The sequence below is a fragment of the Brachionichthys hirsutus genome, chromosome 12 (genome assembly GCF_040956055.1).
Source record: "Brachionichthys hirsutus isolate HB-005 chromosome 12, CSIRO-AGI_Bhir_v1, whole genome shotgun sequence".
Lineage (NCBI taxonomy): Eukaryota > Metazoa > Chordata > Actinopteri > Lophiiformes > Brachionichthyidae > Brachionichthys > Brachionichthys hirsutus.
This window is the reverse complement of record NC_090908.1, coordinates 10,429,228-10,451,931: the sequence shown is the minus strand read 5'-3', so window position 1 is coordinate 10,451,931 and position 22,704 is coordinate 10,429,228. Positions and strand designations below refer to the sequence as shown.

General features: G+C 46.8%; 2 protein-coding genes across 2 annotated transcripts; both read right to left on the bottom strand.

The window, feature by feature from the left end:
• Positions 1-252: 252 nt before the first annotated feature.
• LOC137902495 (protein FAM171B-like) lies at positions 253-4,529 on the bottom strand. Its single transcript, XM_068746581.1, has 8 exons — positions 4,385-4,529; positions 3,109-3,342; positions 2,927-3,019; positions 2,697-2,855; positions 2,110-2,280; positions 1,684-1,800; positions 1,475-1,598; positions 253-1,177 (listed from the first exon to the last, which is right to left on the bottom strand). Exons 1-8 carry the CDS (start codon positions 4,527-4,529, stop codon positions 253-255), a joined length of 1,968 nt encoding a protein of 655 aa, XP_068602682.1.
• A 15,465-nt stretch (positions 4,530-19,994) lies between these two features.
• On the bottom strand, positions 19,995-20,792 carry LOC137902586 (leucine-rich repeat-containing protein 3-like). Its single transcript, XM_068746676.1, has one exon. The coding sequence runs from the start codon at positions 20,790-20,792 to the stop codon at positions 19,995-19,997; it is 798 nt and encodes a 265-aa protein (XP_068602777.1).
• Between the last annotated feature and the right edge of the window lie 1,912 nt (positions 20,793-22,704).

Genomic DNA, 22,704 nt, shown 5'->3' with positions numbered 1-22,704 from the left:
GCTGTCGGTGCACGCTTATGCTAACAAGCAGAAACGGCACCTTGGATTTGGGGCTCACGTTTCTGGCTTGAGACGTAGGCTCTCAAGCTGTGCAGACATTTCCCAAGCAAACACCTTATTTTTTTACCTGTAGAGCATTTTCGATACAGACCAAGTGCAATTAGACAATATGAATGACATCATCAGTACAACAACGAACGAGTGAAACACACTTCCTGTCATCGACGGAGCCGCCGGTACTGCTTCACCGTTTTATCGTGGACCGGCTCTTTTATTGGCGGACGGCGTGTTTTTGACGAAAGTCGCGTTGCGCTCCGGCGCGACCGCCCTCCTCCCAGACGCCTGGTTCAGTTCGCTCATATCCACTCCCGAGTCTAAGCTGGTGTCTCGACTCTCAGCCGGTCGTCGCCTCCTCTGCTGCTCCGGCACGGCGTAGTGGATCTCAGCGGCCGGTTTGCCCTCCAGTGACACGAACCAGGCCCGAGGAGGCTGAAGGGACGGGATTTCAGAAAGCTCCGCCAAGGCATGCAAGGAGTGTCTTTTGCCGCCAATTTTATTTAAGGTTCCAGGAACCGACGCCGACTCTTGGAGGCTGAAGTGAGCCCTGGAGGTGGAGGGTCTCTCCTCGGGGGCTTCCACATCCTCCGGACTGTTCTTGGTTTCTGGAGCCGCCTGGTTCTGGCTGAGCGAGGGAGTCTGGACCACGCCGTCTCTGCTCGGGCGTTCGGCGGCGGCACAGTTTGCAGCTCCCGATCGGGGAAGAGTGGCCGACTTGCTCCTCTGGAGCTGCTCCGGCCGCTCCTCCACATGGAAGAACGCCGGCGCTTGAAGAATGGCGACAGGCTGGTTGTAGTAAAAGAAACTCTCCGCCAGAGAGCAAGGACTTCCGACCTGATCTGTGGTTTCACGCGAACCTCTGAGGTCATTCAGGCCGGCGTGAAGCTCCAGTTGGCTCCACCCTACCCCAACGGCCGCAGCGCCGGCGTTCGCTACGACGCTTCCGTTGCCTGCAGACATGAAAGAGTCATTGTGCAGATTACACCGCCGTTCTGCGACTGATCGCGGATGAAAGGAGTCCTCTGAAGACACTTCCGAGTCTTCATCGGCACGCGTGGAGGTGCTTCGGTCTCTCCTCGTCACCGGTTGGATCTTCGTTTCGGTCCCCCCGAGCCATCGCCTGCAGACAAGACGGAACGCGCCAATGTTTTCAGCAATACAGTCTTTGGTGGAAAAAGCTCATCCCACACAAAAATAATTGGGCAAATGAGGAACTTCCTCTCCTGACACTGAATTCCATACTTCAGGAAGTAAAGGCGTGACGGAGAAAACATGCTGCACGTCGGATACACAGGATTATACTTCACTTTTCCTTCAACCGCGACAAAATCACAAATAATTGGGAACTAACAAAGTATGACTGTTGCCCTAAAACAGACATTATGGGATTGCAGCGTGACATGGAAGCTTCTGTTACCTGTGATAACTCAATAATCCAACCAGGAGGCCGGCGGCGATTAGGAGCATTCCTCCCAGGACAGCCGTCAGGAATGAGGAATAGTGAACAAGGAAGTCGGTGGGAACGTCGATCCTGAAGAAACCTGCACGAAAGAAAGAAATGTCACAGCAGCCGATGGATCCGATGGATCCGATTGGTCCGCGCTACATTTGGACGTGAATACTCGCCTCTTGTCGGGGACAGAGGCGCTGCTATCCAGTAACCGAGGTGAGGAGCGCTGAATGTCCACGCCAGCTTCCCTTCCACCGACGCCACCCTCCCCAGTCCTTTCCTCATCCATCCCCCTAAAGGGGGGGGGGGGGGGGGGACAACAACAACGACACACAAACGCATCAAAAACATCGCTAAATATGTTAACACAGAATCAGCTGGTACTCAATGAAAAAGTCTCAACTCCGTCTGCTCTTTTTAATACCCTAAATACATTCTGGTGGATGCCTTTAAAGTGAGCAACCAGACACGGCGCCACCTGGTGGTAACTTTCAACGCACCCTCCCTATCAGCTTCATTTCTTAAATAGAAATATAAAATCCTTCTCTCTCTCTCTCTCTCTCCACTGGCTCGACGCTGACCGCGCCCACCAGCCCGCTCACCCGTGGTCCGGTTAAGGAACCAAGCCGGAATGACATCTGAAGCCTGAAGTCCGGAGCCGTCAGGAATGCTGAGGCTGATCTGAAGGGGCCCCGCCACGTTCATCTCCCTGTCCCCCGAGAAGAGCTGAATGCTGACGGCCGCCAACGGACTCAGCTCCACACTGACGTAACCTTGGAAACAGAGGAGGCAAATACTGCTGGTTTAGTGTCATCAGTCAACAGCAGGGAAGGACTTTCAACGGAAACAAGACCGCAAGGGCTTTTTTGAAATCCTCCTCTTAGACAGGATGTACTTGAACTTTAATAAATACTATTGTTTTCCTGTACTTGTACTGCTCTAACATTCTATCTAATAAATATATTCACCAAACAGCAAGAAGGTGTTTTTTAATTACACAACCACTAGATGGCAGTGTAGACAAACAAATGTCCTCCTTTTCTTTTTTTTCCTCCAGTATAATCCAGATTTCAGATTATATAGATCCACACATCAGTCATGGTTTCAGTTTTCATGTGTAATAAAACGCCTAATAAATGGAATGAGAACTTTAAAACTTTTTTTTAGTGCCGCAGCCACACAAATCTACCCGATCGACTGCTCGCCACGCCGACCGTGCTCTGAAAGCCGTCCTCTGGCGGCAGCTTCGGAGGGACGGTCAGGAAGGCCTTCAGCGAGGAGACGCCGCCACCACCTGTCAGGTTCAGGAGGTTCTTGGGGAACCTCACAGCAGGCAGCGACGACGGATCTGCAGATAAATCAGTCCATCAGAGAAAGAAGAGGAATTCTAATATGACTGTGAAGCTGCTCATATCTTACCAGATGATTTCCCAGTGATGAGGACAGAATCCTCAAAGAGCCAGATGTTCCCATGTCTCAGAGCCATCAGAGACACGGTCACAGATGTGAATACTGCAACGATGACAAGCGGTGGGGGGGGGGTGGGGAGATGTCATGCCAGGCTTTTTTTTTTGTACTTGGAAAGGATTCGAGATTCTTACTCGGCCTTCGGTTGGGCTTGCAGGGCAGCGGGGTGCGAACGTAGCCGTCCCTGCCGGCCACAATCGTGATGGGGGTCCCGGCTCGGTAAGGGACAAGAAGGGAAACCCCGCCGTCCTCCCCGGTAACGGCTGTGCTGGTCAAGGTGTAGTTGGTGTAGACGTCCACCACTGCCTGGCTCAGGCGTGCACGACTCAGGGCGTCGTTGACCTGGACCTTCAGACTAAACGCAGAACCTGGAGAGAGACAAAAAATAAACATTAAATAAACCCTCCTGCTTTAGACAGTATTTCACAAATGCCGAAACCGGATGATCCCGTTTCATCAGGAGCAGACAAACAGCTGGGATCTGTTGGACGGACCTCCCCCCCCCCCCACCCCCCCCAGAAGGTGCCAGATTGCTCTAATCTCCCCATTTGTTGAACCGCAAACTGCCACAAAGAGGTTTCTGGAGTGGATTGCAACGAGCCGCCGGAGAACAAAGCTGAAGCAGAGGAGGGAGTCGATCCCATGTCGTGTGCGTAAACTCTGCAGACGAGCCCGCCTCCATGGGTCAGGATGGCAATATCCAAAAGGCACAAAAATATGTTTTTTTATCGTCATGGACAGCAGGAAGAAGACACGTCCACGTCTCGCGTGATTCATTTAATTATTTAATGTGATCGTTATTAAAAATGTCATTTCACCGCAGATAGCAAACAGATGGTCCTGCAGGGGCTCATGTCTGGCACCCACCCGGCCGCCCCCTCCACAGTGTTTGTGTCCTGGATTTAGACCAGACCATGCACTGATGGAGCGAACCACATTACTTAAGGGGGGGGGGGGGGGGGGCAAACTGGCTTCTATTGTCAGCAATGTCAAACTGGACTGAAGCAGAACTTGGTTGCTGGCGATGCTCCGAGGAGGAGGAGTAGGAGGAGGATCACGTGCACGGTGGCAACGCACGCACTCCCACGGGTGCATGAATAAGCGCGCAGGGCCGCAGATCCCTCTTTGCGCGCCGCTGCGCTGTAAACAAGGTTGAGGAGCGGCCGCGTCTCTGCGTGGGAGGATGGAGGGAGAGATCACGTGATTTAAAAAGCAGCCGGGAGGAGGTCAGGAGAAGAATGAGCCTCCTCCTCCCCCTCCTCCTGTGTGATCTGAACCCGTGACGGCCTTGTTGGAGTATAATAATAAAAAAATGGGGGGGGGGGGGGGGGGCGCACTGAGGACGTCTATAATGATGTTCTGTTTGCGTGTAAACGGATTTACGCGTGATCGAATAAAGTCCGCACCAACCTGACGCCGCTTCTGTCACGTGATCCCGGTGGGGAAAGTTTCCGTCGTTGACGCGCAGCGGGGGTCGCGTCGGAGTGAGCTCTCCTGCCGCTGCGCAAGCCCCGCACACAATCAGCGCAGATATCACGCACCGGAACGAGCGCATGTCTTCAGACGTGGATGATCAGCGTCTGTATTTATCCAGTTCAGTTCAGCACGACCAGACCGGAGAATTCCTCCCACCGTCACCGGCGGGATCCTGTTGTGCCCCCTACTGGTCACATAGCATATCACCATTACACATCAAGACATACCTGTCTGTCTGATGTCCTTTTAAATCTAAATGATTGTTTTGAATGAAGTACTACTTGTACTTGTACTTCATAAACGGGTCGTGCACAGCGCGAGTAACGCTCCAAACTCCCAACACGTGCATTAACTAAAGTCCACCGCGAGATGGCGACATTGTGACGTAACTTCACCCTCCCGTTCACCATTCATGTCCTGTGATTGATTATATATTACATCCACTATGCTTCTGAAGCTATCCAGCCTGCAGTCTGAATGTTGCACCTTTCCCTTCTTCTCTGCCGCTCCGGCCCCTTTTGGATCAGGTCCTGAGGAGTCCCTGCCCCGCTTCCCTTTATGTCCCTCGGGTTTCTCCCGAAGCTGGACTCGCTCGCCGATGTCCCACCTGAGGGCCTTCCTGTTGCCAAAAAACGTGAGCGGCTCCTTCCTCGGGCCGGCTCCTCCACCGTCATCACTCTTCTGTGACAGGGCCCTCAGAAGGGGGGGGGGGGGGGGAAGTGAGCCTGACATATTTGTCCTCTGACAAAGTATTAATCGGAGTCTAAACACACAAGCAGGAGGATGGATGGATGGCAGCCTGATTCTCCAGGATCCATTCGGCACAAATTAGATACTGTAATGGTTCATTTCTCCACATAAATAGTCGCATCTTCAGGGACTATTTTAGAAATCCGTTCGCTTTCACCCTCAAAATCTGTTCTGGCTCTCTGTTTTATCCTTGGCTGTGTCCTTTTATTCATTTTATTGGAGCACAGAAAACCTTTTTTTTTTTTTTGGTTCTCCACACAAAGCGGCTTGCTTTATTGGTTTCTGTTAATAAAGCAAAGTCATCATTCTGTGTGAACACATCTCTATTTTCTTTCTCATTCCTTTTATCTTTACTATGATATATATATATATATATATTCTGCTCATAAAGATTTAAGATCAACTGAAACAACACTTTTCTGTCTCTAAAAAGTCAATTTTCGTCTTGTCAAATCGTCTCGTCTGCGGCCACTTGCCCAACTCGCGGGGTCACGGGATCTTCTTGGAGCCTGTTCCAGCTGGGCAAAAAGTGGGGTACACCCTGGATGAGACGCCAGGTCATCGTGGGGCACACTTACAGACAGTGGGAGTGTGGGAGGAATGCCGGAAAACCCGGACAGAATCCATGCAGGTGTGGGAAGAACATACAAACGCCGCACAGAAAGGAATCAAACCCGGAACCTTCTTGCTGCGAGGCAACAGCCCTCCCTGTTGCGTCACCATGCTGCCCAGCATGGAATTGATTTCAATTGATTATATTTCATCTCAACATTTATAATCTATTCCTGGCAATGATAAGAGGTTACAGAAAATAGATGGTGAGATGGATTCGACAGACTTGATAGTGTCTTTTTGAGATGATGTCGATGTAAAGAGACACACGACCTTAAAATGATTTTAAACCGTCGTGACTCATTTTCGGTTAATTGGGCCCGAGCCCGTTTGGGAAAGGCGGCGGTCTGTCGGGTGACGTCCACAGCTGGTGGAGCGGATTAAAGGAAAGGCTTTTGCAGCTGTGCTCTCTTTCAAAACTGCTCCAGATGGACCAGAGGCAACGGGCTTGACGTGAGGGTGTAAGATGGCAAAGTGGCAGGCAATGTCACAGAGTGGATAAGCCCTTGCCCAGAGAGACAAGCGCATGTGTGACCGGTGGATTGCACCAAAGGCTTTGCCGTGAACATGCAGACCAGTGTGTTGTTCGCTGTTTCACCAAGGCAATGGTCAAATTGGAAGACCTAGTGGCATAAGCAGAGATGTGGGCATAAGCAGTCAAACAGGGGGTTAGTTAAACTTTATTGGCCCTTTGGTGCTTCTTAGTGGTCACTTTCGCTCACTTCAGGATGCAGGTTACCAGATTGTCAGAAGACCACCTACCTTGGTTGCTTCGCCAGCCTCTCTCCGATACCGGGGTAATTTTAAGGGATGATGAGCCGGAAGGTTTCCACTACAGCTCAGGGATGATCCTCAAGCCAAGCATCCCGGTGGTGCCTCCAAATGTTGTGCCCTTAAACAAGGGAATAGTCGGGAGAGGAATGAAATCAAGCACGCACACAGCTCTGTCGTTCACTCGGTTTCTCTTGAATGAAGAAAGAGAGCGCGCGTCTCCCTCTACCTAAACCCTGAGGCATTACTAACAGGTTACCGAACAATCGATCTACTGTTTTGACTCTGCGTCACTCTGTGTTCGTCTAGTCATCCAGCTGACCTTTTAACCCCGACTAACGCTGGAACACATAAGCATAACATTAACAGTAATGAAGAAATGTCAACCACTTACCCTGAGAATCGTTTAAGGGCACAACACATGACTCGCCATTAATGAAGAAATATCATGCAATGCATTTTGGGACACGCTGACATGACATACCGTGGAATATCATTGGAAGATGACGAAGTCTTTCGGGAAAAGTTCAGGAAGTCGTGACGAGCAGAGAGTCGCTTCGATTAAACGCTGAAGGAAAAAAATATAGTAAAGCACAGAGGAATGAATGAAAAGCAGGGATGAGGGACGATTGTCCCCGTAAAACGGGAAGTTGGTGTTGGGACCACCGATGCTCAGGAACTGTCGCAATCATCTCACACACACACAGACACACCACAGAAGAAGAAGTAGTCTGAGTAATTAACACGGATCTAAACACGACAAGGAAAATGGGGCATGACACGAAGAAGAAAGAACGAGGCACGTAAAAAAAAAAGCTAATTGAATATTGTGGCTCATTTTACACCACATTTCCAGGTCTGAAGATTGTAATTATGAGGACTCTCTGGGGACAGCGCCCTCACAGGGACGCTAACAGAGCTGTCGACTCTCGTTCTGGTTCCCTTGCGTCAGTAGTGCGTTTAATTTACTATTTTATAATTGATCATTACAGAAATCCAATTTTTTTTTTCCTGCAGCGTTCAAAGTCCGCCCAACTCATCCGTTGTAATTAATTCAATATTCTGCAGGCAGACAGCGGATGAGTGCGAGGGGAGGTTTTTCCGAGTACTGTAATTAGACTGTGGTGGTGGGGGGCGGGGGGGGGGGGGAGTACTGCTACTTCCTGTTTCACAACACAAAAGTAAGACACAAACTTTCCATACCCGTCTCAGGTGGACGGGAGGGCCGTCGGAAGGGTGAGACAGGATGGGATGACTCGTTGTTCTTCTGTTAAAGCCGTGGGTCGATTCCAGTTTATGATCCAATGACTTTGTTTGAGTACGTTTCACCCTGGGTGTTATAAATCCGGTTTAATTCTGCATACAGCGAAAGAGCCCCGCCAGAGGGTCGGACGTCTCCAAGAGACAGAGCATTGAGAATTCAGAGCGCTAACTTCATTAGACGTACCAACAGCCTCCAAGACACGAATCCCCAGAAGACCTTTTTGTTTGATTAGGAGGCTTAATGATTGTTTGTTGAATGACTTTTCCTTTTTAATCCCAGGAGATTCTTCTTCTTTTGCTAAATCTTGTACACATATGCACTTGTATTCTGAACGATCTGCATTCAGAGATTAGGACGCCGTTGATACCGATCCCCTGCCCGGTGACTTGCATAACAGGCAGGGCAGACAGGACAGGAAAAGACAGCGCCTGGTGAAGAGCGTTCTGCACACTGACCACGTGGCAGCAAGTCCGGAGTCCGGACCCATTGGAAGGCGCGACTTAACGAAGCAGTCGTTCAAACGGGAAAGCAAAAGGCGCTTCGTTTCGATTGATCCTGATCTCAAAGAAACCGGCATCGTTACTGTTTATAATTGGTTGAACGTTAAAATGCAAATTTTTTGTTGTTCGACCAGGTCATGACTTGATGCAGGAAGGGAAAGGAAAGTCGATCAAGTTGTTACATCGGAGATTGAAGTGTCAGACTGTCGTAACTCCATTTTAAGTGACCCTAATGACGATGATTGGTCGATTCCGATTCAGGAAGCGCCCGGCGATGCATGCTGATTTTGTTGTTGTCTGTGCTCCGGCTGTGGTTGGAGCTTCTAATGTTAAGAGGAAATGCTGACTGAAAACAGGAAAATAACATTTGATTCACAGGGAGTCCAGTCTCATTCCAAGGGTGTACCCGCCATCTTGGCACAGCCAGAGATGTACGAACACCCGTCTGGTTTTAATGTAACTCCAGTGGAATAGAAACACAGCATTTTCAGCGTGGTGAGAGTATCTTCCTCCAACAATATTAGATGGAGTCCGCATGGAGGAAAGAGACTGTTGTGTCTGTGGAGGCTCCTACCTGTCTCATTTGAGTCTTCAGGTTCCCCTATGAGAGGCCAAAGTGGTTTGTGCATCCTTGAATGGAACTCATAACCTGCAGAAAACAGTTATGGAGTCTATCCACAAGCAGCCGATGTGTCCGTGGATGGACTTGACCGAAGGCACTGCAGATTTATTTATAGGATCAACTCAAGGCCGATGTGGAGTCCGAGAGCGTATTTTTTCAGGGAGGCAATCAGCTTCCCAGCCTCTGTTAATGGAAGCTTCGTGCTTTTCCCCCTCAGTTGAGATGCTTAAAAGTTGTTTCATGATTGCTTATGAAAGAGGCAGTAATCCAGAAGTACCGCAGTCTTCGTCTATGTGCTTCTCTTTATTTGGATGGCATACAGAGACGCACCTATGCGACGGCGCTTATGCGTGCCGTCGGTGGTGAAACAAAATCACTTACTGCAGCTCGTTCCTTTCCTTCTATCTTTGCCCTCCTGCCCCAAAACAGAGGCAAAGCCCGATGCTGTAGGTGCGATTAATGCTACTCACTGCTAAAATAATCTACAGAGACTCAGCAGGGGCCGACACCTGACATCTGCAGGTAGCACAAGCTGCTATTTTTTTTTTTCCCAGAGGGGGAAACCACAGCAGCCTAAATATATTTTGTCTTTCCATGCCTATTAGTTATATCTTGGCACCCGGCGTGCACACGCCGCTCAATTCATCACTGCAAGGCTCCATCGCCCCTCCTGTGTGTACTGTGAGATTGATCTTCCGTTTACAATCAAACCGCCAAACGGGATTCTTTCGGCTTGACACTTTTGACATGATGGCGCAGTGAATCGAGTCGTCTGCAGGTGCTGCAGGAGATGGCATCGTTCCAAACTTGTGAGATCCTAGTTATGCAACGCATCCGTTAATTAGTTTGTTAAATGAATGGGCGTGTCATCATTAAACCCCCCTTTAAATGGATATGAGACAACTGACAGCAGCAAGAAGCAGCTCCAGCTGGCTGCAGGATTTCTGCAGACGGTGCATGCATCCCGCCTTTAAGAAGTTTTGCATCTTTTCTGCAGTTGATCACAGCTGGATTTTCCCTCTGAATAGCATGAAGTCGCGAGAAAAATCTTAAAATGAGTGTCAGATGTAAGATCGGATGCACAGCCGTATCTGTTTCAGAGACTTTGCAATCTATAAGGCAGCAATCGTAGATAAATACATTTATATAGTCCTGATTGAGAACTTCCAAAGTCTCACACGCACAGAACAGTCTGAAGGACGGATACTCGAGGATCCGACCCCTGTTCCGATGCCAAAGCTTGCTCAACAGGAATCGTGCCTTTGAAGAAAACCTCTGTCCATCCAGATTTAGAACATTTGCATTTGAGCCGAGGTTCAAAGAGTTCAAATAGCTGCACAAGCAACTTGACGATCACAGAGGACCTTCACACCCTCGCTCACCCCAGTGCCCTCTGGGTATTCTCCCAGAAGCCACACCCATAACAGTTTACGCCGTGAGGTTGTCGCCCTCAGTCTCTGCCTGCCGTAGAGACGCAATCGCTCAGGGAGGCGTTGCTGGAACAATTAAGAGATGATTTTGTGAAAGGAAAAATATTTAAAGTGTAAAAAATACCAACGCAGAAACAACCTTAAAGTTGTACTATATGTCCTTTGCATGCTGCATGAGCTGGAAATCTATAAATAGCGCCGCTCCCTTCTTCCCGGTCCGGCTCGCGTAAAGCACACATGTGATTGGACGATGAACCGCGAGGGCGAATCGATACCACTTGTCACAGCAGTGCTTAGGAGTAATCACTGTGGTCGCCGAGAAGCGGGAATAGGGCACCTTTGTTCTTTTTCCCAGGGGATTGGCCTCCTGTTTACCAACCGGCTGGTTCAATAAGTATTGATGAGGCATGTATGAGATGTGAGCTGTGATCCTTTAACTGATAACGACAGGCAGAGGAAATGCATCGAAATAGAGCCAAGGGAGAAAAGCGAATTACCCAGGCCATAGTAGGCTTCCATGTGCTTGATGGAAATAGATTCCCTTCTTATAAATATTCAATACTTAATGAGACTTTTTGTATCCGTGTAACAGAATTAATTATGTAAATATTTTCATTTGCCAATTATATGCATACGCTGTATACAATAATTCACATTTCTTATAATAGCAGGAAGTCATTTTCCTCATCAACAATTAACCTATTTCCTTCTCCCCTCTGACACAAGTGCGGAAACTAGTTCATGTCCCTTGGAAGTTATTCCCTTTGGAGAGTTTTAGGAAACACTGGATAATTTTGGATTGAGTAAATTGAAGATGACAGCTTCCTACTCCATCTTATTTTATACACCTTTTAATCTCAAGGTTTTTGATTTAACACAAGACCCAAAACTCACCAAATTTTATTCAGGTAAAATGTCCTTTCCTGACAGTGACAAATGATTTCTTCTTGTTTTTAAATGCTCAGTAAATCAACCTTCCATATTTTTTTCAATCTCTCCACTGCCTCTTACGCAGTCAATAACTGCATCCTCTTGGAGCCTTGGTAACATTCAGGGAAAAGTGCCTCAGTGTTTCCTTCCTTCTCCGAGACCGTTCGGCTTCCATTAGAAGTAATGTGTCCTCGATCTCTTCACCTGTCTCCTGGGGAGAGCGGAGCCGGTTACATACCAGACCCTATTTGATTTTCTAGTTCAAATCAACATCTCCCGTGATTGCTATGCTGATGACACCCAGCTGTTTCTCTGACTTTTGTGTCATGTTGTTGTAAATTCCATCCCATCGCACAGCCCAGAGAATAACTGAGCAGGAAGGAAGTAACAGATTACTCTTAGTCATGTTACTATAATTTGTTACATTTGTTCTTTAGAATTAATTACTTATGGATCAGAGCCATTGATTTGGACTGGCCATAGCGGAATAGACAATATGGTTGGACTGGCTATAATGGGATACATTCTAATTGAGCTTGTTTATATTGGGATCGAGAAGCCGATTTGACTGATTGCTGTGGGATAGAGCAGTTGAGTGGACGAGTTGGAGTCTATCAGAGAGGCTAATGAGACTGTTATAGAGGAACAGAGAGTCTGGGTGGACTGTACCAGTGGGTTAGAGATAGTTAAGCATCATAGCTGCATAAACCCAAAAACACATATTATTATATAAAGCCACACACATAGAAACTGATCCCCCCCCCCCCACACACACACACATACACACGTGCGGATGGGGGCAAGTTAATAAAACTAGAGCGCTCCGTTAGTTCCGGGTTCTTTGCAGGAATGCGCTTAGTGTCCCTGTCAGAAGAACCCAGCGCTGTAATCCTTAGTGTGAGTGCCGCAGATTAACTCAACCAGAATAAATGTATAAATCCTACATTTTCATTTGGTGAGACTCGGTCGCAAGATGAAGTTCGGAGCGTCTTCATCAGGATATAATTAGATACGCGGCAGTAACGGCAAGAGCATCAGGAAAGTGCCGCGCGCCTAAAATGTTTCAACTCCTGTTGCATCTAAATCAATTAACACAGGAGGCAATTGAGTCGCGGTACATTATTGAACTCCTCCTCCTCTAATTCCTCTTGGATGAGTGCAAAAAAACAAAGAATGATCTGTTTTATCATGATGTAGTTTCTGAGAAGAATGAATGTGAGGACATTTGTTTTGAATTGCCATAGAATAATCACAAATGATTAATGATATCTTTATTTGCTGCCAAAATTTAGCAGTGTGACGTCCACACAAGAGGACGCCGGGGGTCGCAGGAGGTGTGACAAACACTCCCAATTTGCACCAGCCGCGGCATAATCTGATACCGCATCGCCATCTTTCACATCAGAAGTTGCATTGAAGAGCACTGAAGCGGACGCTCGAATCAGTTCTCTTTCATAAAGAGCCATTGCATAATAAAGTGCGCTTTCTATTAAACCTATCATTTCCTATACAGCGTTGACACGATTGGTGCGGCGTCTGCGATATCTGCTGCCTCTGCCGAGTGCGTCGACAATAGAATCTCATTTGAGCCGCTCAAAGTATTTGAAATTACTCTGCAGCTATACTTCTCATTCCAGTCCACAGTCGCACGTAGGTCTCTGCAATTTTCACTTAACAACAGTGGCAGAACCCCCCCCCCCCCCTTTTTTTTTTGTTGTAAATCACAGTTTTATTGTTCTCTTGTTTCTTCAGCTCAACAAAAATCCATCCGTCTTTGTCAGGGGAATGCAGCAGATGGAGATGTAACAAAAATGGCATCAAATAAAATGAACTTTATCAGCATCACCATTCACTGCAGATAGAAGATAAGCGAGAACCGGATATCACAGCAACACGGTTGTTTGAGTGAAATCGTCCTGCAGCTATAATTAGCTGGGGTTCTTTAATATCTTTCCAGCAGCGCCACCAGCAGATCAACATTTCCACCTGTCCACTTCAGTCCAGCGCCGCAGGCGTCCTTTGCAGTCGGTGCATATTAATAAGCCCACATGTTAGATGCAAGGATGATAACATGGCAATGATGCCGTCTGTAAGCGTGTTAGCGTGAAAGTCTAGTACTACTGTACTTTCGGCTTGTCCCCTGAGGGGTCGCCACAGCAACCCAACCTTCTCCACTTCACCCTGTCCTTTGCATCGTCCTCCCCAACACCAGCCGCTCTCATGTCCTCCCTCACTACGTCCATGTATCTTCTCCTGGGTCGACCTCTAGTCCTGTTCCCTGGCAGTTCCATCCTCAACATCCTTCTACCGATATAGTCCCTGTCTCTCCTCTGGACATGTCCAAACCATCAAAGTCTGTCCCCTCTGACCTCATCTCCAAAACGTCTAAGGTTGTTCCCAGAGATGCATTCCGTGACCTTTGTTTCTCACAAATAATCCGCGGGGAGATGTAAAAGAAGCGAGAACATAAACGCGTGGAACCTCTGGGCAAGAGTTTGAACTCCAAATTAATCCTGCTCATTTTTTTTTCCATTGTGCTGTAAAGGCGTCATTAAGTCACCTCCACCTTGTGCATGAATGGATCTGTGAATGCAGGCTTGTGTTGTCAAGGTGCTGCCAGCTTTTCAGATGAGAAATGCCCCCGTACTAATACAGTCCGCTCATGAACACCTTTATTTACTGCGTGCAAAAGGCTTTGAGGCTCTGATTTGCGACCGTGACACTGAAAATACCATTTAAGAAACACGGTGGCATCCACGCATCACCCTGCATGCATAATTACACCTTTGAAACATGCCTGTATGGCGCTCCAGGTTGTCATGGCGCTATCATTACCATGAAGCTTCAGGGATTTGATCAATGCCTGTGTGACATCATTGTATTTATTTACATTTGTATGTCCGTCAAGGTCGTGACGAAGGTCGTAAATGAGTCAACATTCCCGTTTGCTCAAACAGGGACATATGTCTAAGATATAAAGATGGTCCAAGTGCATAACGTTTACAAACAGCCTTGTGGGGGGTGGGGGGGGGGGGGTGACAGAAATATATAATTGAGGTGAAAGATGCATTCCTGTGGCATGAATCCGATGATGCAATGTCATCCCAAGAAATAATAAGAGTGCGCCTTGAGCAGCCCTGAATCTGGGTGAGGTGCAATCTTTTCTGTCACTCCAAATCTCCTCTGTCAGAGCGAGTCCCTTTCACCCCCCCCCCCCCCCTCGAGAGAAAGATTTCTCGAGTAAATGATATAAGCACATTCATAATTTGAGTGTTACAGCAGAAGAATAGAAGAAGAATAAAATTGGTTAATGCTTCAAATTAAGAGCTTTTGTTCCGACAATGAGGACACTGATCATACAGCGGGATATCGAGAGCCTAATTTCAGTCGCTTGCTCTCAGACTCTTGTGTGTCCCTCGTGAACAATGGTCCACTCCATGGAAAAATCTGAAAATGCATCCTCTGTTCTTCTAGATTTAGTACATTTAGTACATTTAGTAAAAAAGACAATGGCTACATTTGCTATTATTGCTTTGTCAAAACTGCACTTTCATATTTTAACTTTGGGTCTATAATTAAAAGAATATTAATGCACCAAAAAATAATTCCTTCGTTTTTCAACGGCCTTTAGACACACCAGATTGAAACCTCCTCGGACTTCTTCTGCTCCATCAACTTTCACGAAATGTGCCTCTCGTTTGTCTGTAATCCGGCAAAGGCCATATAAATATCCTACTTCATGGAGATAATAATATCCATAAATGCTTTTCTAAAAACAAATTTTCATTCCAGCTAATATTAATATTACCATTAATATTTGTTAATTCAGAATGGAAAACACCCAGGAGATTTACATAAAATCAAACCTTTGATATTATTGTTAGCAATTTGTTGCAGTCTCGGCTTTTCCTGCACGCTGAATTTAAGCATCTAAACATATGTGCTATATCCCCCCCCCCCCCCTCTCTCTCTCTACATCTCTGAACATCACAGTTCCTGCATTGGGAACCCAATAATGAACTTCATACAAAGCTCTCTTTAAGGGGGGAGGGGGGGGGGAGGCTTTCTTTGGTGCGGTGGCTGATGCACTTTCAATCATTTACACTTTTGATCTCGCCTGGCGACCACCTCCGCTCTCGATGTCCTCATCTTAGAAAGCCATTAACGGAACATTATTCTGAAACAGGTGACCTCCCTTATTTGCGCCGCTGCACCGTCGATGGGCTACGCTGCTCCGATCATCAGTTACCGACATGTTATTGATTTGATTTGAATGCCCTCCACGAACCTGGAGCCATGTATGGATAGCATTTACACAAATGAAACAGCCTGCAATTAATCTCTGCTGAGAAAGAGAGTTTGGAGCATCTCAGACCAGAAAGCAATTTTCTTTTTCCTTTGTCAGGCTTTTGCAAAAAAAAAAAAAAGTGCACTATTCATGCGTTCGATGTTCTCTATGCAAATGAAAACACGCTATTCAATAGAGGAATATCCCTTCTCATAGCTCCTTAATCGTGTGAGACAAAGGATATCAAGGCAGCCGCAGACTCCCATCCGTAGAGGTGGAACTGGTGGCGAGTGAAGGTGACTGCCTGTGCTGGAACCAAATGCAGTGGCGGCCTGCTGAGTCAGCGGTGAAATATAGCGGGGGGGGGGCTAAATCTAAATGAACAAACTCTCCTATACCAGCACCTGTGGAGTTGAAATGATGATTGTAGGTTTCAGCTAAAAATGCTAACGAATGAATGTCTCTCAGTCCTGTGGGAGAGCAAAGTGCTTCCTCATCTAAAGATGAGATTAATGAAAAACAGAAGCGCTCTGGAAACCTGCTGCTCGGAGATCTTATTAAAAGAGTGGATGAATACTGCAAAACTACCCATAGAAGAACCGTAGCAATAGGAATACGTTGAAATGCCTGCATTGCATCTTTTTTTTTTTTTTTTACCAGCCTGAAGTGGTTTTGTGAGGATATACTGGGAGCTAATATGGAAAAGGAATATCCAGCACAAGATCAAGCGTATCCACGCCTGTGAAGTTGGAGCTATCCTGGCATGTGGCTGGCGATCACCTTGCTCAAGGACGCTTTGATATTATGGTTTGTTTGTGTCCGTCCTTGGCGGCGCCACTTGTTACCCTCGCCCTCCAAAATGACCCAAACTGTCCGCCATTATGAGTCTCGAGAATTTGCACAAGGCGGCGGTTGAAGCTGATCTTGATTCAGGATGTCTCAGACTCTCGTGCGTCACAAATGAGTGTCCCTTTAAGATCGGTGGAAAGTTTTACGCAGCGCAAAAGTTTTAATGATGGAACGTTTTCACAAATTAGCAGATACGATTTCTTAATTGAGTTTGACATCAGTTTCACAAAAAAAGTTCATTAAATATCTTTAAACAATTAATCTACTTATTAGACAATCTGCCTGTTCTGGGAAGGAACTATTCATGATAACCAACTAACAACCGATGTTAAAGCAAAAGTCTTGGATCTTCAACTCGTGGGAAAATGGCAACAAAAACAGAATTAATGTTGAGTCTGTTTCTCTTAAAACTTTGTGGAAGTAACCGATTAAATTTGATGTGGAACCCGCAGAAGGAAATGATCTGAGATTGTCCTTAATCTTAAGAAAGACAGTGTTTCTGCAGTTTTCATAAATTAGGTAAAAAAAAAAGACCCGCGTGCACAAGTCGAGCACGGCGTCCTTACCATTGCTTTCCCCTCAGTTTCTCAGGAGAAAACACTGTCGGAATGTGCAGCCATCGGTGTTGACCGGCCCCGCTCTGCTCCTGGAGGAAATCACGGGCCTTGTATTTGCATGTATCACACGTACTGCAGACCGCCGAGAGAAGGATTGCGGTTTTATTTTATTTGCTGCTACGTGGCAGAAGAGATTAAGCAGGACTCTTTAGTCAACATGTGGAGATTTGGCAAGATTGGAGCGCTTTGTCGTTATAAGGTGCCATCCTTTTGAACGTGAAGCATCATCGAGATCTTAAAGCAGGTGGCGTTTGACTCAATTTGAAGTCTGATGCATTCAGATTATCCTCGTTAATCCCGATGGGAAAATTCCTCCCGCGATCGCCAACCCTTCATATTCAAGACGACCCTCATACGAGACAAATGATCCTCATCCTGCTGAACACACTATTCTGAATAACAGTCAGAGAAGCGTGAATGAAGTCTTGTGCGAATGAAGCCCTCATCAATCACGCGTTTGCACGTAGATATTGGGACATTGATAAACGGTTGCGGTTCTGAATTCAAGGCGTTCGCTCTATTTTCTTGTTCCTTGTCGGACGATTCAGAATTGTCCATTAAAAGGACATAGAAATGAAAAGATGGTGGAAAGGGCAAACAACCAGGATGAACGCACATAAAGAGGAGGAATCGGTGGGTCATTTATTTTGGTAGACTTGTTATTTATCAGAAGAGAGATTACAGATTATGACATTCCTGCTTTGTGAGGTGGACATTGGCGCTACTCTTCCTGCCGTATAGCGGGAAAAGCGCACGTTGATGGTCAGTCTTTGTCTCTGGAATCCGTTGGTTGGGTTCGGGTTACGGCGGCGAGGACGTCATCGGGCAGCGACTGCTGCTGTAACGTGCTTACTGCAGGGTTAACACGCACGATAAGAAGCCAAAAACAAGCCTCGTTAAAAAAGGACGGTGCAGCGCTAAGGGTTTAGAGAACACCCATCGAGATGTCACGCGGCTCCAGTGACGCCGAGCAACCTTTAAATCGGATGGTTCTACCAGCAATGAGCCTGTTATTGATTTCTCCACTGCTGCTCAAGCTACTGTCCGGATGAGCCTGAAGCTGAAACGAAACACAGAATTGAGGAAGCTTAATATGGTCCTGGGAAACATTAGTTTTATTTGCAAATGCTGGCATTTAAGGTGTCCAGACAAAGGGACACGCCCACAGTGACGGCTGAAAACAGGCTGAAACTTTCTCCGAACGACTGGAGCCCTTTCCTTCCCGTCACCAAAAACACACACAGCGACCGATTCTTCCTCGAGATGAAGAGGAGACATCCAAACCCTCCAATGGGTGCACAGCTACAGACATTTGACAAATGAACGGACATCGGTCTAAACTTCACAGACAGATACAGTAACAAACTCTACATGAATAAAATAAAGACTTTAATCAGGTGCAAACACAAGTCCGCAAGCTGTGTCTCTGCTGGATGAGTCTGGATCGCCACATGAGGATGTGGGACAATCACGTGTGCCCGCCCCCCCCCCGGGCACTCCTTCCTGTCCTTCTGCTCAGAATCCAGGCAGCTGGGGAATTGGGCTTTAAAACCTTCATGACCTTTATAAGGATTCCAGCGCTGCATGGAAGCTGGCTGAGCCTTTATTATAAGCGACTCTGGAACGATGGCGGTGGCGAGGGAGAGGAGGACGTGACACTCACACTTGTCAAAGAGGAAAAGTAGAGTTCACCCGAAAATAAAATTCTGTCACTTATGACTCTTCCCTTTTGCTGATGGAAAGTCAGGTGAAGTTTCTTATTCCATAAAAAACATTTCTGGAGCTTCTCAGCAACAACATGGGGATATTCTCTCTGGACCGGTAGTGAGATATTTTTGTGTTTTTCTTTGCATATCTTTGCCTAATAAAGTTGTCCTTTGGTAAAGTATCATTAGGAACTACGAAAATCCAATTTCAGCAGAACCTGAGTTCACTATACAATCTATTATGGGCTATATCAGATCATAAATCATAAAGGAGAAGAAAAACGGGACTTTTTTAATTTAATTTATTAATAAGAACAGTAAAGAAACACATTTTTCTGGTGGTGTGCTTGAAAGCATCTAAATTAGCTCCGATCGAACTCGGACGAGCCATGGAGTTAGGCACTTAGACACAACCAACTCCTGAGCGGAAAATTAAACCAACATCAACTAGACATGATCCAAATAAATGAGGTTCTGCTGCAGCCAAATCCATGAAAGTAACGTCAATAACAGTTGACATAGACTCTAAGGTGAGATTCAGCACAAATGCATTCATAGCTACAGTTAAAGAATCCGTATTCACAGCAGCTCCAACCTTCTTGGCACGGATGCTAAGATATTTCTTGATGGCAACTTTTCCTCACCTCGTCTAACACGACTCGATGCGGTGGCTGCACGGTTGTTTGGACGGGTCAGGATTGCGTCAGGCCCGTTACGCAAGCGAAAAAAAAAAAAAAAAAGATTATTAGCCAAAGTCTAGAAAAAAAAATCCCCTTCACCGTGACACGAAGAACGTACGGCAAACCAGTCAATGTCGTCCTCCTCGTTCATCTCCATCCAAATTCAGTCGCACTGTATGGATCGACAAGAGAGCCAGAGAACATTCACCTCTCCAGTCTGGATCTTTCACCGATGTGAGTTTGTGCTATCAGGCTCGCCCCTGCCTGCTCTTCCGCCGGATTTAGTGGCATTAAATAAGGTCTCATCAAATGATTTTGGGAAAATTACAAAATACATAAATTTTTGAGGCTGAGAAAATCATTTTAGTCACTGAGAGACTTTGAATAATGTGCTCAAACACAGTGAGCGATTAAGAGCTGAAACAGTATCCAAGTCATTTTAGTACGCCTCTGCACATTTGTCTCATGTATTTACAGACACACACACACACACACGCACACACACACACTCCGGCTGCAGCTCCGCTAGAGAACTGTGCTGATGGTGTCAAAGTCCTTGCTGATCTGAGAGCTGCTGGGCAGCGACTTGAGGTACTCCAGGTGCCTCCTGGCGTCCTCCTGATTGTGTCTCACGTAGTAGATGACGTATGCTATCACCATGGCAAACCATCCGAACATGGTGACAAACATGGCTATGTCGGTGGTCTTGTGGTGGAAGTTGCAGAAGTTGATCCCTGAGTCCAGAACCTGGATGACCGGCTTGCCTGCGTACTCCTCCTGCACCGCCGTGTAGCAGATCACGTCGTTGACCGTCTCTGGGTCCAGCCTCAGCTCCCGCAGGACTTCCTGCAGCGTGCACTCGCAGTGCCAGGGGTTGTTTGAGAGGCTGATTTTCGCTCGCAGGCGGGAAAACGCCTCTTTGGGGACACTTTGGATGTGATTGTTTGACAGATCCAGGACAAGGAGGCTGTCAGAAACACCTTGAAACGCGCCCACGTCCACACTCTCAATGCTGTTGCTCGACAGGTCCAGCTCCTGAAGGTAGTGCAGCTCTTTGAAGGCGTAGTTGGGAATGTGGGTGATGTGGTTGGATGCCAAAAGTAGGACGACAGTATCCCGTGGAAGGTCCGCTGGGATCTTCTCCAAGTTGCGAGACGTACACTGGACCACGGTCATGCCGCTCCTCTCTACACAGTGACAACTCGTGGGACAAGGCATCACTGGTGTGACTGCCGGGAATAATAAGAGGATGCCCCAGAAGAGGGCAAAATGATCAAAGATAGGGGGTTTCCTGGGCATATCAGGCCCTGCTATGTCTTGCATAATCAGCAGCAACCTCCCACTGGTCCAGTCATAGTTTCACCTGCTTCTCAGTATTACAAAAAGTGACGATTGCAGCTTTTCAAAAATGCATATTTAGTCACACAAACTTATTTTCAGAGAATCCTTTCAAATTGATTTCACATAATCTTTCAGAATAAGTCTCAAGAGGGCTCTTTCCAAAAACTGAGACACTCGCCGAGCATATTCCAGAGGGGGGGCGCCTAATCCCGGGACATTGTTCCCTTCGCTGTGCCCTGTTGTTCACTGGAAGATATAAAGGAAGACAAGAAGGGCATTAGTCTTGAGCAGGAAGCCACATTTTAATCTCCGGATGCATGCAGGGATGATGACATTAGATCACAGCCGGTGTACTTATGAAGGATCAAACTCATCCAAAACGGCGACTCTTGCTGAGATAAGTCGTTCTCTATGTACATGCGCAGGTAATTGCTTTCGTCTTTCCCCCAAACTGAGCCAAAGCGATCCTCACAATCCCGAAGAGCGTGTAATGATATTACTGAGAGAAATCCATTGACTCTAGTAAATCCCATCAAGCATCTGGCACACTCCTGGGTCACAGGCAGCATTCTCTATTTCATTTAAGCGCAGGTAATTCAGTTCCGCATTGTCTTCTATGCGCCTCATTATCATAAATACTTTATTTCATTGCGGGACAAAGACGGGAAGACAACAATAACAGCAGCTCCTCTCCTTCTGGCGCAATAATAGTGAAAAGCTTTTTACGCTATAGATCTCCATCCCGTCCTGCAGGACACGCGCACACACACATTCACGCGCGCACGTACACACGCACGCGCTCCAGTCTTAAATAAACCACTCACGTCCCCATCAGTCTGGGCTCAGCAGGAGGTGTAGGAGAAATTAGATAAGTGAAGTATTCTGTTTGGGCATTTAAATGTAGTTTGATAAATAAAATAATGACATTCAAATCAGGCAGCTCAGAAACTAGGGATTATTTAAAATGAATCTTAATTCTTAAAAAACATTTCAATTGCATTTTGTAGCATCATTCTTAAACATTGAAATCACATGATCATGTTATTCCAAAAATAAATAGGTCTGGGTTAATAACAGAGGTGACTTACCTGGAAGAGTTTTACTTCGGAATGCCTTTTTTAGTCTTTTTAATCCAGCCTCTATGTCGTGGTGCCAAAGCGCAAATGTGGCAGCGATAGTTTTCTCCCATCACGTCTGTGTCGTCGTTAAAAGGAGGCTGAACATCTCTGGAAATCAATTCTGACTAAAAACAAAAACATGAAAAAAAAGTAGCCTTGCAGTCCGTTCGGGGGGAACTCTTGTTTCTTCACGTTCCCGTGAGAGAATAGAGGTCAAAAAGTTGCGGCGCAGGACGCGGGCGAAGTTCGGGATTCTCCGCGTGAACTGATGCCCGGTGAATCTCCAGATGTGACTGTGCGTGAGACACGTGTTGGTAATGATGGTAATGATGATGATGATGGTTGAGGTGGCGACCAAGAAAAAGTCCCGACTCCCCACGCGCATTTACGCATGAGCCGCGCGTCAGTGGCACAATCCCGGTTGCGCGTGGAACGGGCTGCTGTTGTGCCGGCAGCTCTCCTCTGTTCTCCTCCTCCGGTTCACCCGCCAGTCCGTGCCGCCCTGTCTGTCTGTCTGTCTGTCTGTCTGTCTGTCTCTCCTGTACCTCCCCTTTTCTCCGACCCTCTCTGCTCTCCAAGAAAATCAATGAAACAACAAATGAAACTTCAAAAAAATAAAGATGCTCCTGCATGGGTGCAAAACGAGAGAACCACTCATCATTAAAAAAACTCCTTTGATGACGTGGACAGCGCTTTTTTTTTTACACCTTAAATCAACTAGAACCATGTTGGTTGCATCAATGAAACGTTTTAATCAACTATTTTCTGTTTTTCTA